Source organism: Pleurodeles waltl, chromosome 6, assembly GCF_031143425.1.
Source record: "Pleurodeles waltl isolate 20211129_DDA chromosome 6, aPleWal1.hap1.20221129, whole genome shotgun sequence".
NCBI lineage: Eukaryota > Metazoa > Chordata > Amphibia > Caudata > Salamandridae > Pleurodeles > Pleurodeles waltl.
The window spans coordinates 1,177,314,746-1,177,334,267 of record NC_090445.1 but is presented as its reverse complement, the minus strand read 5'-3'; the positions used below and the strand labels follow the sequence as shown (position 1 = coordinate 1,177,334,267).

Below are 19,522 nucleotides of genomic sequence, written 5' to 3'. Positions count from 1 at the left end.
ACCAAGGCTTTCGGAGAGACGGTTGGCTAACACTTTGCCAATGCCAGGGGTCTGGGAAGAGGCTCATCTAGGTCAGACTTACTGCACTGTAAATGCTTTTTATTTTTTTATTTTTTATATAGCTATTCATCTGTGACCTTATTGCAGACTCTTCTTGAATCCTTTTTTTCCTGCAATGTTGTTTTTCTTTTCACTCTGCTCATGGTGGTTTCCTGTTTGTGTCGGTGCCTGTCCCCATATAGTTAATAGCCCTGTGCGGCACAATTCCCCACCACCTCCCGCCCATCATTATTTTTATTTTTTTCATGCTGCTGCTCTTCCCACCCACCCCCCCACCCCCCCACCATCACCTCAGCAAGGCTTTCACATTATTCATGTATTTGTAATGTATGTGCTTTTTAGAGGGACACAAGCACAGAGAATTTATACAGAGATTAAGTGATTTACCCAGACACAGAACACGTTGAGCCTCCCGCTGATACTTGAACCAGTCTAGCCCTTTGCGCGACGTCCTCCCTCTCTTGATCACCATTTAAGATGGCTGACACTCCTTTGGAATGCACAATTATTATGGGTTCAAAAAGCAGCTCCGGCCATCTTGTTTTCTAATGCTGCAGCCAAGTTAAGTTTAATATGCTGCTTCATAATCATACCATAACCATACCATAATCGGGTGAATTATTTTGCTCCACTGCTGTTTTACGAAACAAAAGAAAACATGCACAATTCCCCATGTGGAGATTCCAGTTCAGTTGTTGTAAAAATGTTTCTGCTGTACCTGGATGTGGCACCATATTTGTGATTCTGTCATCTCTATTCCCGGCAGAAAAAGAAAATAATTTTTACTAGTTAAATACGGTGTGTACACTCTAGCTGCCACATGCATGTAAAACATTTATTTATTTATTGGACTTTGGCTGTATAGATAAAGATACCAACCTTCTGCCACCTTCCCTGGGGCTGCTATGAGGCAGATACTGATGTCAGGGATACTCCTGATCAAATCTTCTTCCATCCCTTCTATGTGTGCAGTAGATTGTGAGCCATGCAGGTCCCTTTCCAGCCAAGCATCCCCAAAGTCATTTATTAGGTCGTGCCTAGGCAGCACATGTTGTATTCACTCTGTGGGCTTACACCACGCCCACGTGAACAGTAGATATTGTAGCACCCAGGATAATGTGTTGCATGCCTAAACACTTATAAGGGCCCAAAGGCGAGACCTATCGGCTATGCCAATGCTTGTCATTTCATCTACTCATTGGTTGCTGACTCAGACCTTCATTTTGAGTTCTGTGCCACCTTCTAATTGGCTAACTCAAAATACAAAGCATTGGCATGGAACAGGTGAAAAATGGAAACAAAATGAATGTCTAAGTGAAAATTAAAATTATTCATTTGAATTGCAGTTTCTACACATGTTCTACCTTGATTTGAGCATAGGTTAATGAAATGGGAGAAAACATTGCAACAAAGATAATCCACAAGATTTTAATTCAGTAGAATTCTACATCTCTCTAAATGTGTCTTAATAATACATGTGTTGTACTTTTCAGCCTGATTCTCACTTTCGCAGTATTATGGATCATTCCAATCAGCGCATTCTAAGAAGAGGATCTCCTGGCACAGGTAAATACACCTTTTCATGTTCCTGAGTTAGTTAAAGGATACTTGATATTGGTGGGATTTATCTTAATCATTGTCAGTTAAGGAATTGATGTGCATAAGAGATGTATTGTCCCGGTATCTAGCTGCCTCTTCCTAGTGTGAGAAGGTTAAAATTCTAGATTCCTTTAAAGATCTATTGCAAATGAACCATGCTTCGGCAAAGCTAAGAGGTCAAGGTTTAATCTGACAATTTATACAAATGCAGGCATTTGTATATAAAAAAGAAAGGATGTTTCTACTCTATAGCACAATAAAGTCTACTAATGCTTGGTAGTGGTGCCGATGGTGTGGTATACGTGAAGGTATTATAGGTGGTGTTTGTGGTCTTCGATCCTGTGCTGTTGGTAGGATTGCCACCTGGCTCTTCTTTTTTTTTTTTTACCAAAATGACCAATATTTTAATTCCCAAGCTGGTACAAAAATTCACCTAAATCTGGTAATTTTCCTCATATCAGTGAATACTTAAAGCAGCAAACATAAGAAGAAAGCACTTTAAAATGTGTTAGAGAGCCTCTTTGATGATCCGTGACGGATAGTGAAAGTAAACAAAGACAGAAAATCAGTGTTAAAAATGAATACAGATGGTTTTACATAAAGTCTTGCTTAAATACCATGTTCGGGCCTTTGTAGAATCTTAAAACCTGAACAAATTGCCAGTATTTCCCTCTGGGAGAAGTGGCAGCCCTAGCTGTTCGTAGTGGTGTGATATTATTGATCACAATGTTGGTGTAGTAGTGATGGTCGTAGTGGTAATGTTATAGGCAGGGTTGTATTGGAAGACGTTTTGGTGGTGATGTTGTTGGGATTTATATTTCTATTGGCGGTGTTTCATTGATGTTGCAGTGGTTGTAGTATTGGTGATGCTATTGGAACTGAAAGTTGTGAACTTGGTGGTGTTGCTGGTATTGGTTGCTGTGACATTGATGGTTCTGAAGAAATGCTCACAGTTTAAGATGTCTACATCTTGTGCGCACACTTCTTTTTTTGTTCCTTTAATCACAAAGGATACAACCTTGCCCGACCCCCTGTTCCCAAAAAAACATCTGCTTTGATGAACAAAAAGCTATTGGAAGGCCACATTAAGTACAGGTTCCCATGTTTGGAATGACAACTGCATTCAAATGTCTGCACTAACAAAAATATTAAATTCTGTATCCAGTCTATAAAGACTTATTTACCAGAGAGTGATGTTTCAGTTCTTAATACCTAGGTTGACTAAAGGTATATTATAATTTTCTATTAATTTTCAAAAAGGCTTTTGTTGAGCCATTACAATTTATGGGATTGGTGTCATCTTATGGATTGAACTGGAAAGTGTTTCAACGCTACATGTACATTTTTGTACGTGCTACATGTAAGTGTGTTAACACAATCATCTAATTTCCCCTATATTTTTAATACATGGGAAGATTACAAAACAGGAAAAGAATACTTTTCAGAATGGTTGTGAGTGGCATCTCTTGAGACAGGGACAACAGGGAAGGGATCATCACAGTGGGTGCTTTGGCAATTGAGCCCCCCCCCCCATGCGGAATGCAGCCAGGCTCTCTGCTTTGGCAGTTGCGGTCTAATGGTCGATTTGAAGCAGATGTTTGTCTTCAGCAGTTATGGTCTTTGTGCTGAGTCAGGGCTTCTACTTCACCAACTTTGAGCCGTGGTAGCAACAGTTTTTGGGTTACACAATAATAGTTGTTGGGCAAGACAGTGTTCCTTTCAGAGACCAGGACACCGCAGACGACAAAGGCCACCTCTTAGCTTTTCTCCAGTACATTGCTGTCTTCAGGGGATAGCCCCTCATCTCTGAGAGACTGACTGTCATGTAAACAACGGTCCTGGCCACCCAGCAGCTTGTTGAGTACTGTGCAGAGCTCTCCCTTTCTCAGTCAAGAAGAACTTTTGCTCTGACACAGAACAAAAAGTCTGGTCAAGTCTAATCAAGGGCATGAACAGTAGTCCCATATTAGCTATGAGGGGCACATTTAATTTACCCCTCCGGATTACAGAATAGGTTCTGAACCTCCTATTGCCATGGACGGACTAAGCCTGTGCACGCTCACTGCATTAGCATAGCTGCAGGACCAAATAAAAAGTTGTGAATATCAATTTCACATGCAGTCAGGTACTTTGGGAAGGGGTACAAATTCCTATTCCAAGCTTGGAACATTCCCCTGACAACAGTAATTGAGATAGATTCTAGTGCTATTTTGTTCAGGGACACCCCAGTTTAGGATCTTGCATATGATCCATTATTCACTGTACAGAGTTGGTAAAAATATTATGGTTGTACTCTTCTTAGTGCAATAAATGATTGTTGGATTAAGAAAGGATTGTATTTCAGGGAAATGGTTTAAGAGTGTTGAATGTAGGGATACCAGCCTCTGCCTACAACCCCCACTAATCTGGTTTTCTGGAAACCTTTACGGAGAATGCATTATAATATACACTACCACATTGTTGAAAAGCTATTCTAATGGATACTTCTAACCACAGATACTTCACTGTAAAATATTCCCCAGATGCCAGACTGGAACTAGATTTTTTCCACAGCCTTGTTTCTGTGTACCACAAGGTGGCATTGTGTGGCTTTACACTGCTCCTGAAGTGCCAGAGTGGAGCTGCATATAAGTGCCACCCTTCTGCACTGACATCAGTTCCTTTAGTTCTGCACCCTCCGAGACAGAACTGGAGCTCTGCTCCCACATTTATTAAACTACTGCTGACTCCTAAAACAAAACCTAGTGTACTAGGGAAAAATGTTCCCTCCTAAAACTACAGATTTCAAACAATGCAGTGACTGTAAAAAATAGATGTTGGTCACAGACCTGCGTGAGGTGTGCCCATTATGTTTGGCCTCAGGACCGCAAAGTAGATGTCAGAAGGGTTAAGCAGGTGTATGCCCTAACCCTTCTTCTTGCTACACCAAATTTTCCACTCACTTACAACCAACCTTCTGAGGAGCATCTATCCATTCTGTTACAGGATGTGTAAGAGCTGCTCCCCAAAGGTGCTATTGAGATGGTTTCAGACTTGGAAAGATGAGAGGGTTGTTTGTCACGTACTTCCCTTCTATTAAAAAAGGACAAAGGCTTCCAGCGTATATTGAACCTTTAACCCCTCAATGCCTTCTTGCAGGAGCACACATTCACAATGCTCATACTGACCCAGTTCTTAGCTGCTCTAGACTTAGGATCTGGCTGGTGTCTTTGAATCTGCGGGAAGCATATTTTCATATAGCAATCCTGCAGTGCCACAGCTGTTACCTGTTGATTAAGGTCAGCCAGGAGCACTTTTAATCTGCAGTGCCTTCCTTTGGCCTCACCAACAAGCACCGCTCTGGTTTTCCCAAAAGTGATGATAGTGGTCACTGTACATCTTTGAAGGTTGGAAATACAAGCTTTCCCCTACCTAGATGACTGGCTGTTGAAGGGAGATTCAGTTGTATACAATCTCCGGCCCACTACAAAATTCTTGACATCACTTGGATTCATGACGAATGAGCCAAAATCGCACCTGGACTACCGTTCATTGGTGCTATCCTTGAAACAGTGCAGTTCAGTGCTTTCCATCTGCTGCAACAAACCTGGGACATTTGGACTTTGATCCCAGTGTTTCAGCCTTTAGTCCTGGATCTGTGTGAGAGCAGTTCTGAGGCTTCTGGGCTTCATAACCTTCTACATCTTCCTGGTCGACCACACCAGGTAACACATATGTCATCTGTAATGGAATTTGAAGTCCCGCTGAGCCCATCACTGACGGAATTTATTGGATGCCATGTACATTTTGAAAGAGACTGCTGGTAATCTGGCGTGATAGAGGCTCAAATGCAGTTGGTCTAGCACCAAGCCCCTCTGTCTTCCCCACCTAGAGCTGATGTCCATGACAAATAAGTCACTACTAGGTTGGGAAGGTCATCTGGGGGAGTTGTAGATCAGAGGACTCTGATCTTTGACGGAAGCCCAGCTCTATATAGGTCTCTTGTAGTTGCTGCCCATTAGTGTGGCACTTATGGCTTTCCTGCCCATCATGGGGTGGCTGATGCAGGTTCTTACCAACAACACCACTGCCATTTATTATTGCAACAAGCATGGCTGGGTAGGGTCCTGTGCCAGGAGACTGCGCCTATGGAATTAAGTGGATTGTCAGGCAAATAGTCTGGTCGCAGTCCACTTAGTGGGATCCTTGATGGCCAGACTGGATGAGGTAAGAAGGCGGCACCTGGAAGATCACGAATGGTGTCTGCATCCCGAGTTGCCGCAAGGCATCTTCCAGTACTAGTGACAAACCTGGCTAGATATTTTCGCCTCAATTGAGTATGAGCAGTGTCAAAGGTTTTGTGTGTTGATGATTTTGCGAGAACATTCACTAAGAGATGCTTTCTGGCTGGAATGGAAGAAAAGACTTATGTATGTCTCTTGTTAGAAAAGGGGTCTCTGGTTGGCAGAGGATATACATTTTTGTCCAAACAGGGTCCACAATCCTAGTCAAGGTAAGTCACACACAATCCAAATTATCCTGTGCCCACCCTCTGGTAGCTTAGCACTGAGCAGTCAGGTTTATCTTAGAAGGCAATGTGTGAAGTATTTGTGCAATAAATCATACAATAACACAGTGAAAACACCACAAAAATACACCACACAGGTTTAGAAAAATATAGGATATTTATCTGGTCAAATTAAGGTCAAAACAATAAAGATTCAAAAAGCACAAGTTGAGATATCACTTTTGAAATATTAAAAAGAGTCTTAAATCTTAGAAATCAACAGTTGTCTCCTGGTTTCACAAAGAACCTGGTTTGCATCAAAAAAATAACATGCACGGAGACCGCAGAGGAGGAGCTGCGTGGAAAAATAGGGTGTGCGTCAGATTTTCTGGCGCAGTACAGCTGATGCTTGTTTTCTTCCACGCTGCAAGGGGCCATGTGTCGATTTCCGGCACGGAGGCTTGGTTCCTCACTGCAATGCCTGGATCTTTTTGATGCCCAGGGACGATGCATGGAAATTCTGGGCATGTGGCATGAAGTCACAGGCGTTGTGTCGATCCGGTGTGGTGATGCCTCAAAGTTTCTGTCACACAGCAGGTGCTGCATCGAATCTTTGCTCAGGAAGTCGGGCTGTGTCGTTCCGGTTCGGCTGTACGTAGTCCAGAAGGGCTGTGCGCCAAAATTCCAATCGCAAGGCAGGCGCTACATCGAATGTTCACTCAGGAAGTCAGGCTGCATCGTTCCGGTTCGGCTGTGCAGCGATTTTCTCGTTGCAAGGCAGGCTGTGCGTTGTTTCCAACAAGCTGTATGGCGATTTTCGGCACACAAGGAGTTCCTTGAAGAGGTGAAGTATTTTTGGCCCTGAGAATTCAAAAAACAGGAGGCAAGCTCAATCCAAGCCCTTGGAGAGCACTTCTAAACAAAGTCAGAGTGCAGCAGGGCACAACAGGGCAGCAGTCCTTCTCAGCAAAGCAGTCCAGATGAGTCCTTTGGGCAGCCATGCAGTTCCTCTTGACAGGTGTCAGGTTCAGGACCAGAAGTGCCTGATTTGGGGGGGTCAGGGACCCAGTTTATATACCCCAAAATGCCTTTGAAGTGGGGGAGACTTCGAGTGGTTTTGAAGTGCACAAGGTCCCCTTTCAGTACAGATCTGTTTGCCCGGGTCACAGTAGGTGGATTGGCAGTCCATTGTGTGAGGACATGCCACTAGCCTTTGAAATGTAAGTGTCAGGCCCTCCACCCTCCCAGCCCAGGAAGACCCATTCAGTATGCAAATGAGTGCAGGTGTGACTTAGTATCCTGTGTTTCTGGTTGTCTGGGTGAAATGCACAAGGGAGCTGTCAGCCAGCCCAACCCAGACGTGGATTGGAGACAGGCTGTAAGGCACAGATGGATTTTAATTGCAGAGAAATGCTCACTGTCTAAAAGTACCATTTCTAAAATAGTAATATAAACTCTAACCTCACCAATAAGTAGGATTTTCTATTACCATTCTGACCATACTAAATATGACCTGATTACCCCCTTTCTGATCAGAATCTACCACTCAAAAAGTATGTGAGGGTAGCCCTAATACTATCCTATGAAAGGAGCAGGCCTCACTATAGTGGAAAACCAATTTAGGAGTTTTCCACTACCAGGACATATAAGGTAGGACATGTACATGTGAGGTTTATAAGTACATAGCACCCTGCCCTATGTGTTACCTAGGGCATACCTTAGGGGTGACATATGTAGAAAAAGGGGGGTTTAGGGCTTGGCAACTACTTTTACATGCCAAGTCAAAGTGACAGTGAACTGCACACCCAGGCCTTGCAATGGCAGGCCTGGGACATGGTGAAGGGGCTACTTATGTGGGTGGCACAACCAGTGCTACAGCCCCACTAGTAGCATTCAATTTATAGGCCCTGGGCACATGTAGTGCATTTTACTAGAGACACACAAGTAAATCAAATATGCCAATTGGGTATGAGCCATTGTTGCCAGGTTTAAGGGAGAGAGCATATGCACTTTAGCACTTGTTAGCAGTGCTCAGAGTCATAAACCAGCAAAAACAGTGTCAGAAAAGTGGAAGGAGGCAGGCAAAAGGTTGGGGACTGACCCCCCCTAAGCCTTTCAGTTCTAACACCTCTCCTCCCCTCAGTGTTGTAAAAGATGTGGTGCAAATGGACCCAACACCGCCTAATGATGCTGGATTGGGCCAGGAGAAAGTGGTACCTGAAACCTCTGGCATGGGAATCTTTTCTCCGAACAGGCTTCCAATTCAGGAGAATCTTCTGTCGCAGGACCTGGTCAGAGCCTTGTACCTGAACCTGCGCAATCTACACTTTCTTGGAATTGAACAGTGGCAGTGATTGCATTTTGTCTGCCATCTGAAGTCATGGATGTCATCATCGCCACCAGACACCCTTTCACAGAATCCATTTACACCAGATGATGGGATAGATTTGAGGCTTGATATGCTAATCACAAGATAGCCCCTTTACAAGCCAATCTGTCTTATTCTCTTTTATTTGTCTTGTCTTTGGCCCACCAAGACCTTGCAGTGGGCCCTGTTAAAGGTTATTTGTCTGCCTTTTTTACTTTTCTGAATTTGCCGGGCCACCCGTCCTTGTTTAAATCACCTTTTATGATGAGGTTTAATTGATTGTAGCAAGGAACACCAGGTGGACAAAGAAAGGGAAAGCTGTGCAGAAGAGGACCCCATTGATATGTATTGCCGTCTGCTTCAGTATTAGCTATAGACTGGCCAAGAAGTAGCTTCCAAAAGGTCTTTAGAGCCCGTTCCACTAGTGCCAAAGCTACTAACACTTTGTTGGCATGCTGAGTTCCTCTACTTGACAGCCAGGTCTGCCCAGTTAGATGGGCATTTTACTTGTTCAGTTCAACAAGACTGTTTGGCCTGAGCCCACTTCACAGACTTCCGCCAAGGGAGGTACTGTTTTGGTATCTATCTCCAAGGAGAGGAATTTGCAGCTAGAAGTATCTAGTAGAAAAGTTATTCAGTAATGCTCTTTCTGGTGGATACTATATCTAACTGCAGATTCCTCACTGCCTTCCTACTTCCCCTTTCTGTGAAGTGGCCTCTTTATAACACCTTAAGAGCTCTCAATTTACTAATATGCACACTGGTACCAACAATTATTCATGGTCTGCGTCTGAGTCAAAAGAAAGAGATATGCAATAAATCGATACCAGCGTGAAGTGGTGACACTTATAGGTAGTTTCGCTCTGTCACATCCAGGCAATATGGAGCAAGTACAGAGCCACACTGCACCACCTAACAGCAAAGAGGAGCGTTCATGGCAAAGGTTTTCAGATCGGTCTGGCCCCTGGGTCTTTTTGTGAGGCAAGAATTCTGCAGTCAGAGACATTATCCACCAGAAAGAACGTTTAACAAAAGTAAATGATTTGTGTATCAGTAACAATGAAATACACTACAATGAAATGCACTACCTAAAATAGGAAGACCCATAGTGGCCTGGCAGACTACTATTTTCTGCTAAGTAAAACACCATGTCTGAATAGTTAGGGGATTGATGTACATGTGATCACAGTGATCTTTGTGTTCGTTGCAAAATAACAATCTATCATGCTGTGCAGAAATCAATACTCCTGTTTTAACAACAACTTATTTGGGAGATGTAAGCTGTTCTGGTGACCCATTTTATAGCGCGTGCCTTTAATTCTTCGTAGAGAAAGAGCTTCCGCAATTTGGTCCTTTTGCCTGTATTTCCATAAGCCTTTGCTTAATAATTACATTTTCCATGTGTCAAATCCTGTCCTACTTTGTAACTCAGGTGTGCCTTAGCAGGCCGTAGAAAGCATTGTTGAGGGACCAAAATATTTCAGATAGATATTCGTTATATTCCAATTAGTGGCACATCCAGAAGCTTTGGGAAACACCCCATTTCCCTTCTTACATAATGGCCTCATGCCTTTCTTAAAATAAAATCTGAAAGATTCTAGAAGGTATTGGTGTCCACACCATTTCACCCTCTTTGCCTCCAATTTTACCACCTTATATAGATGGGTTGCTCAAAGCATTGAAACCTTCCAAGAAGTTGAGTTATTGAGTCTGGCGTTGAAAACCAAAGCTTCAAACATGCTGTAGGAGGCTGGCCTGGCTTGTAGTGGGTACCAGAGGTGCTTACACCTTGTGCCAGGTCCAGTTATCCCTTATTAGTGTAGAAGAGGTGTTTCTAGCAGCTTAGGCTGATAGAAGGTAGCTATGGCAAAGATGCTTAGGCTGAACTAGGAGACATGTAAAGCTCCTACTATACCACTGGTGTCATATGCACAATATCATAAGAAAACACAATACACAGATATACTAAAAATAAAGGTACTTTATTTTTATGACAATATGCCAAAATTATCTCAGTGAGTACCCTCAGTATGAGGATAAGATATATACACAAGATATATGTACACAAACCAAAATTATGCAGGTTATAGCAAGAAAAGTAATGCAAGCAGTGTAAAGTTACAATAGATTGCAATAGGAGCACATAGGTATAGGGGCAACACAAACCATATACTCCAAAAGTGGAATGCGAACCACGAATGGACCCCAAACCTATGTGAGCTTGTAGAGGGTCGCTGGGACTGTAAGAAAAGAGTGAGGGTTAGAAAAATAGCCACCCCAAGACCCTGAAAGGTAGGTGTAAAGTGCACCTACTACCCCCATAGAGCACAGAAGTCGTGATAGGGGGATTCTGCAAGAAGAACAAACACCATCAATGCAACTACAGTGGATTTCCGGACCTGAGTTACCTGTAAGACAAGGGGACCAAGTCCAATAGTCGCGACAGTGTCGAGAGTGGGCAGGAGCCCAGGAAATGCCAGCTGAGGGTGCAAGGAAGCTGCCACCTGTTGGAAGAAGCTTGGTGTTCTGCAAGAACAAAGAGGACTAGGAACTTCCCCTTTGGAGGATGGATGTCCCACGTCGTGAAGAAGTTTGCAGAGGTGTTCCCATGCAGATACCGCAAACAAGCCTTGCTAGCTGCAAGGGTTGCGGTTAGGGTTTTTGGATGCTGCTGTGGCCCAGGAGGGACCAGGATGTCACCACTTAGATGAGGAGACAGAGGGAGCGCCCAGCAAATCAGGGAGCCCTCACAGAAGCAGGCAGCACCCGCAGAAGTACCTGAACAGGCACTTGGAAGAAGAGTGAACCAGAGTCCACGCGAAGTCACAAAAGGGAGTCCCACGACGCCGGAGGACAACTCAGAAGGTTGTGCACTGCAGGTTACAGTGTCGGGGACCCAGGCTTGGCTGTGCACGAAGGAAATCCTGGAGGAGTGCACAGGAGCCGGAGCAGCTGCAAATCACGCGGTACCCAGCAATGCAGACTAGCTTGGGGAGGCAAGTACTTACCTCCACCAAACTTGGACTGAAGAGTCACTGGACTGTGGGAGTCACTTGGACAGAGTTGCTGAGTTCCAGGGACCACGCTCGTCGTGCTGAGAGGGGACCCAGAGGACCGGTGATGCAGTCTTTTGTTGACTGCGGTTGCAGGGGGAAGATTCTGTCGACCCACAGGAGATTTCTTCAGAGCTCCTGGTGCAGAAAGGAGGCAGGCTACCCCCAGAGCATGCACCACCTGGAAACAGTCGAGAAAGCCGGCAGGATGAAGCGATACAAGGTTGCTAGTAGTCGTCTTTGCTACTTTGTTGCGGTTTTGCAGGCGTCCTGAGCCGTCAGCGGTCGATCCTTTGGCAGAAGGTGAAGAGGGAGATGCAGAGGAACTCTGGTGAGCTCTTGCATTCATTATCTCCAGAATTCCCCAAAGCAGAGACCCTAAATATCCTGAAAAGGAGGTTTGGCTACCTAGGAAGGGGGATTGGCTACCAAGAGAGGTAAGAGCCTATCAGAAGGAGCCTCTGACGTCACCTGCTGGCACTGGCCACTCAGAGCAGTCCAGTGTGCCTCAGACACCTCTGTTTCCAAGATGGCAGAGGTCTGGGACACACTGGAGGAGCTCTGGACACCTCCCCTGGGAGGTACAGGTTAGGGGAGTGGTCACTCCCCTTTCCTTTGTCCAGGTTCGCGCCAGAGCAGGGCTGGGGGATCCCTAAACCGGTGTAGACTAGCTTATGCAGAGATGGGCACCATCTGTGCCCATCAAAGCATTTCCAGAGGCTGGGAGAGGCTACTCCTCCCCAGCCTTCACACCTATTTCCAAAGTGAGAGGGTGTTAATTCTGCCTTCCTGGGCCAGGGCTGCCTGGACCCCAGGAGGGCAGGAACCTGTCTGAGGGATTGGCAGCAGCTGCAGTGGAGACCCCAGAAAGGCAGTTTGGCAGACCCGGGGGATCATGGAATTGTCTCCCTAATGCCTGAATGGCAATTCCATGATCTTAGACATGTTACATGGCCATGTTCGGAGTTACCATTGTGACGCTGTACATAGGTAGTGACCTATGTACAGTGCATGCGTGTAATGGTGTCCCCGCACTCACAAAGTCCGGGGAATTTGCCATGAACGATGTGGGGGCACCTTGGCTAGTGCCAGGGTGCCCACACACTAAGTAACTTTGCACCCAACCTTCACTATGTGAAGGTTAGACATATAGGTGACTTATAAGTTACTTAAGTGCAGTAGTAAATGGCTGTAAAATAACGTGGACGTAATTTCACTCAGGCTGCACTGGCAGGCCTGTGTAAGAATTGTCAGAGCTCCCTATGGGTGGCAAAAGATATGCTGCAGCCCATAGGGGTCTCCTGGAACCCCAATACCCTGGGTACCTCAGTACCATATACTAGGGAATTATATGGGTGTACCAGTATGCCAATGTGAATTAGTAAATTTAGTCACTAGCCTGTTAGTGACAAATTTGGAAAGCAGAGAGAGCATAACCACTGAGGTTCTGGTTAGCAGAGCCTCAGTGAGACAGTTAGGCATCACACAGGGAACACATACAGGGCACACACTTATGAGCACTGGGGCCCTCCCTGGCAGGGTCCCAGTGACACATAGACTAAAACAACAGATATACAGTGAAATATGGGGTTAACATGCCAGGCAAGATGGTACTTTCCCTACACATGCCTTCAGAACCTTGCACTGTGGCATGCATGAAACGTTTTTGTAATTTTTGTGCTAGATCTCACTTGTGTGATTAATGTATCGCTTTTAGAAAGTTTCAGCCCCAAGCCACACAATCAAGCCATTATTACACCTCTGTTAAATACTGTGATAGCTGCCCCACAGAATAAATGTCCCTTATTCAGTTTTATAAATACCATCACATTGATAATACTCAAAACATCAAAATAATCCACAAGGGAAGTCATAAATGAGTGCAACATCACAATAGATGTACAAAAGTGGCTCCAGATTTCCCAGAAACTGACTTTTGTTTGACTCACGTAGCAGTTTGTATTGATAACTGATGCCCTTCAGCCCATACCCAACCCACTCCTCCCTTCCCCCCTTCCTATTGCCCTAAACAACCTTGCCCTATGTCTCCTTAGTAGTAGGCACCTCTGCAAATTCCACGTCCTTTGTAGAAGTGCCCCAATACCCATCACCTTTCAGGTGCTGTGACTGCACCAAGTATTATGCCTCCAGCCTCACCACCCCCCCAAAACAAGATCCATATCAAAATAGAACAGTACCTCCTACCTCAAAATGTTCTCCTCTGTCAGAAACCTAATGAAAAAATGGTATTTAGAGCCTATCAAATCTAAATTCATTGTTGTAGCTTTATAACTTCAAAGCAGTTCAAACAGTTAGATATCATTAAATATATTTCTGTGGCCATATATTTCCTGCAGGTCTTGAAGCTATGGGTTTGTTGCTTCCACCTCTTTGAATATCTTTAACATCCTATTTACCAACACCTGGAGTCTGGGAGGCTGTATTAGTATAGCTTTAGCCCCTCTGCTTGAGCCCCCTCAAAAGCAAAAACTTACTCCGGCACATTAACGCCTCAACTGTCATATTTGGAAAGACTTGGTAGTTAAAACTCACCAAGGATTTAAAGCTCTGCTTTTTTATTGCTTGTGATAGAACCTTCTCTCGAATTCTGAAGTCTTCATGAATTGTTAGCATATTCCATAAATGGGACTTGATATGCTCTCATGATAGTAAGGTCTCCCTTGAACTCTGGGAGAATCTAGCTTTGAATTAAGTTCTCTATAATTTCTCTATAACCTTTGTTGGTAAAGATGCAAGCTCCTTCCTTTTGCGCACTCCCTCAAATCTCAGATTCGATCTCCTAAGGCACTTCTCCTGATCTTCCAACTAGGACTTGAGGATCTTGAGCTCTTATATATGAGAAGTATTGGCAGACTTAAGTTCACCTTGAACGTCTTCTAAAATGGAGACCCATTTTTTCACTTCATCCTTTTGGACAGAGTACATATATATCTTCCTTTCAATCACTTCCATTTTGCTACTCGGGGAAGAACCAGAGGGACTTAAGTTGCATTTAATCTCCTGCATTTCTTCCAGTATAGTAGAAAGCAATGATTCCATTTTAAGGCTTCAGCTCTGGGCTTCCACATGAGCAATAATATCTATTGGGACCAATGCTGTGTCAACCAGATCAGGCACAAGTATAGGAATTTCAGAATATTTGAGATGCTGGAGACACTCAATTATATGAATTGCTGATATTGCCTAAACCATTGAGTATTGTACCTGGATCATGTCTGAGTTAGTACGTATTATATAGCAACACAACAAGATGATGGATGAGTGCTGAAACTTTTCAAACAATCACCCCCTGTCACAGATCTGGGTTAAGTCCATTGTTCCTTTGCTCACCATGCCATCCCAGTTTGGACCCAGCCATATACCAATCAGTCTTGACACAGTTCCCCATGGGAACATTCCAGCATAAACTGCCAGGTCCTCCCTGGACCAGAAACAAGCACCCTGGGACCAGTTTCGGGGTATCACTCCTCATCAGCCAGGCTTGCTTGAATACAGTGGCACGGTGAGCAAAGGACTCAAGTCTGTTTTTTTTTTTTATTACACCTAGGTCTTCCATGAATCCATTGGTTGTAGGTTGAGGGAAGCTTCTGTATTGTTGTCCGTTCTTGCGCTATTAACCCGACTGAAATCTGCCACTTCCCTATCCATGAGATTGTTGTCCTCACCCAGCAAGCCGATTCTCTTGTTTCTGCCTGCCTGAACATTTTGAGGGCCTTATTGCTGAAGTCAGAGTAGATCATGGCTCCCCCTCCTGTTCCACTTTTAAGGCTTGAAGATTGAGTCTGAGCCTGCTCGACTTGAATGCCATCTGCCGATGACCCTTACACCTCTGTTTCACCCAGGTTGCTTACTCACCCCGGCAGGCTCTCCCACACAAATGTTTCCCAGGTCTACGTGGGGGGGGGAGGAAGGGGGTTGATTTGAGATGCTTTTTTCTGCCATTGCCAGTACCAAATCTTCATGCACACTTGTATTCAACTTCCCATCTCCCAGTCCTCCAAATGGGAGTGTTTTGGCTCTCTCGAGGGGCTCCAGTGAAATCTTCTTAGCCGGGAGTGATTTCCCAGTTTCGATTTTCCTGTAGATCACCTGGGCCTTTCCTTGGTTCCTCTTCTGCATATGCGGCTCTTAGATTGTTCTTAATTAGCCAACAAATTTGCTAACCATCCTGTCTGGTGTGGATCTGAAGGCCAATCTACTTCAAACACCCAGGACATTTGTCCTACGAAATCCCCCCCCCCCCCCCCCCCCACCCCCCAAAAAGGCTTAACCCCTCCCCCTCTCTATCCCCACCCCACCTTTGCCTGCATTTGTCCAAGCCCAGTTCTCAACCCTCTGAGCTAATATCATCCAGAAGCAATATCAGTCCTTTAATCAACGCCCCAAGTCTGTTATCTCCGAGGGCCATGCTTCTTAATGTTTTAAAGAAGTATGAGACATCCAACACGCGAGACAGGAGAATTGAGAAGAGTTTAGCAAAGAAGACAGTTTTACTCGACTTACTTAACTTGACCTGTTACTTGAACACTGCAAGTTCTTGTGTGTCTCACATCCCTTCAAGTCAGAGGGTGCTGCATATTTTGTTCTTGCTTCTTTCTGGTTTCCTCCTGAGACTTTCCTAGGACCAGGAGCTGTACCAGTATTAAAAAGACAGGCGGGGAGTGCAAAAAAGGTGCCATAATGTGCTGTAGTCACCTGTGCCTAGCATTGCTCCAGCAAGTCAGGCGAACTGGCCTCCAGAAAAGCTGCATTGGTATCCGTAAACGCAGCAGCAGCCATGCTTACTGTGAGAAGGGGCTACGCTGGAAGGACACGCTAGGCAAAGTTGGAAGTCATCCAGATCCAGAATATTGGACTTCTGACACGTACTTCTAATGGTTGAGTCTTAAACTTGTGACTCTCCCGCAGGCACCAAACTGGTTTCAGCTTTTCTGCAGTAGTTTCTTTGCTCCGGTTGTGATGCCATCTGTCCATCATTGACTCTTTAGTAGGTTACAGCCCTAAAAGAGGTCATTCTCCAATTTTTCAAGTTGGTTACAGGCCCCACAACTCTGTTGGGGCTTATATTTGGACTTCTGCCTCGGGCTCCTTCCCTATGCTGACTGACCCGCCCTTTAGACCCCAGCTTTCAGACCTTCAAACCCATTGCCGCAGGTCATGCTAGTTGCTTCCTTGGCAGCACTGTCAGTAACTCCAGTAATGAATCTCATTGTGACCCTAGCTACATAATCATAATTGTTTTGAACCAGGCCTCACCATACCCAAGGCTCAACTCCAATATGAAGATGCTATATTGTCTTATCTTCTTGCCTTGTAGGCAGTATCACAGGAGGATGAAGACCATCTTTGGCTCAGATTGTATTCAAGGTCTGGAAAAAGTCCTCTACAAAAAAAGAAAAGAAAGAGAAGGATGACCCTTTGCTCTCCCTTACTACACTGATGCTGACCTATATCTAGATTTACAGAATGCCAATGGCCCACACACTGAACATGTAACAGACTTGAATTTGTTGTTAGGTGCCCCCACAGAAGAAAGTGCTTCTTTTGCAGTGGTGGTACATAGAGCCATTAAAGTGCTGAACTTACAGTTACTTATATTAGAAACTAAAGCTGGTTGGGTGACTCAGAATTTGCAACCAGTGTCTTCATCTTTGAGACCCTGCTATTACCCCCAAACTCTTTGCCTTCATCGCTTATGTTTCCTGACTCTTTTGTTGGCTTTTAGGACTCTGTGCACTTTCTGTGGAGATTGAGCGGCGACAGTTGACAGCTTTCAACCTTTTTCCCAAAGCCTGTGATGTTATTCTGGCAACCAGGGGTCCCTCCCCCAAGTCTGTGTAAGCCTGCTTGTTAGAAATGGGGTCTTTGGTTGACAGTCAGGTTACCCCCTGTTCAAGCAAGGACCCTCACTCTAGTCAGGGTAAAAGAGAATCACCCTCAGCTAACCCCTGCTTACCCCCTTGGTAGCTTGGCAGAGCAGTAGGCTTAACTTCAGAGCGCTAGGTGTAAAGTATTTGTACCAACACACACAGTAACTTAATGAAAACACTACAAAATGACACAACACCGGTTTAGAAAAATAGGAAATATTTATCTAAACAAAACAAGACCAAAACGACAAAAATCCAACATACACAAGTCAAGTTATGAATTTTTAGAGATTAAACTCAAAAATAGCGCTTAGAAACAAAAATGCTTCAATGAGATGTTAACACGGCGTCGTGACGGAGTCGTTCCCAACCAGCCGACACCAGCGGCGCCAGACACGGAGTCGTGTAGACCCCCAAGTACAGTACCTTTGGTGAAGAGTGAAAACAAGCCGATGCGCGAAGTCGGAAATCGCGGCGTCTGTGCCAAAGTTGAATCCGTGCACTTCGAGCGGCGTCGGTCCCAACGTGGTGCGGCGACTTCCACGGAGTTGCGGATTTCAGCGGGGCTGCTGCGGCGTCGGGCCTGCGAAGAGCGTCGCGTTCCAGTGAAGGTCACGCCGCCAGGTGCAGGCGGCGTTACCGGATTGAGCAGCGGTGTCTGTCCGGAGTCGTCCGAAGTCAATTTCTTTGGATTTCCACCAGCTTTCCTTTCAAGGGCCCAGGGACTGGATAGGGCACCACTTGTCGGGGTAGGAGTCTCTCCAGAGACTCCAGGTGCTGGCAGAGAGAAGTCTTTGCTGTCCCTGAGACTTCAAACAACAGGAGGCAAGCTCTAACTCAAGCCCTTGGAGATTTCTTCACAAGATGAAAGGCACACAAAGTCCAGTCTTTGCCCTCTTACTCTGGCAGAAGCAGCACTGCAGGAAAGCTCCACAAAGCACAGTCACATGCAGGGCAGCACTTCTTCCTCAGCTATCAGCTCTTCTCCACGCAGAGGTTCCTCCTGGTTCCAGAAGTGTTTCTAAAGTCTGTAGATTGGGTGCCCTTCTTATACCCATTTTAGTCTTTGAAGTCACACCTACTTATGAAATCCTGCCTTGCCTAGGTAAGGCATCAGACACACAGCAGGGGGTTGGAGCCGGCATTGTCAGAGGCAGGCACAGTCCTTTCAGATGAGAGTGACCACTCCACCCCTCCCTCCTAGCAGAGATGGCTAATCAGGAAATGCAGGTTACACCCCAGCCCCCTTTGTGTCACTGTCTAGTGCGAGGTGAAAAACAACCCAACTGTCAAACTGACCCAGACAGGGAATCCACAAACAAGGCACAGTCACAGAATGGTTTAAGCAAGAAAATGCTCACTTTCTAAAAGTGGCATTTTCAAACGCACAATCTTAAAATCAACTTTACTAAAAGATGTATTTTTAAATTTGAGTTCAGGGACCCCAAACTCCACATGTCCATCTACTCTCTTGGGGAATCTACACTTTAATCATATTTAAAGGTAGCCCCCATGTTATCCTATGAGAGAGACAGGCCTTGCAACAGTGAAAAACGATATTGGCAGTATTTCACTGTCAGGACATATAAACCACATTACTATATGTCCCACCTTATCCATACACTGCACCCTGCCATTGGGGCTACCTAGGGCCTACCTTAGGGGTGCCTTACATGTAAGAAAAGGGAAGGTTTAGGCCTGGCAAGTGGGTACACTTGCCAAGTCGAATTTACAGTGTAAAAATACACTTACAGACACTGCAGTGGCAGGTTTGAGACATGATTACAGGGTTACTTTTGTGGGTGGCACAACCAGTGCTGCAGGCCCACTAGTAACATTTGATTTACAGGCCCTGGGCACCTCTAGTGCACTTTACTAGGGACTTAACAGTAAAACAAATATGCCAATCATGGGGAACCAATTACGTACACATTTTACACAGAGAGCATAGGCACTTTAGCACTGGTTAGCAGTGGTAAAGTGCTCAGAGTTGAAAAGCCAACAGCAACAGGTCAGAAAAAAATAGCAGGCAGGAGGCAAAAAGACTGGGGATGACCCTGCATAA

The 19,522-nt window shown here is 45.0% G+C and overlaps 1 protein-coding gene across 3 annotated transcripts in view; it reads left to right on the top strand.

Moving 5' to 3' along the window:
• Nucleotides 1-19,522, top strand: part of FAM149B1 (family with sequence similarity 149 member B1) — a 342,707-nt gene that overhangs the window by 269,690 nt on the left and 53,495 nt on the right. For all 3 annotated transcript variants that reach the window (XM_069240410.1, XM_069240411.1, XM_069240409.1), the window contains exon 11: nucleotides 1,554-1,626. In XM_069240410.1, the coding sequence (XP_069096511.1) occupies nucleotides 1,554-1,626 (73 nt within the window). The remainder of the gene's footprint in view (nucleotides 1-1,553; nucleotides 1,627-19,522) is intronic.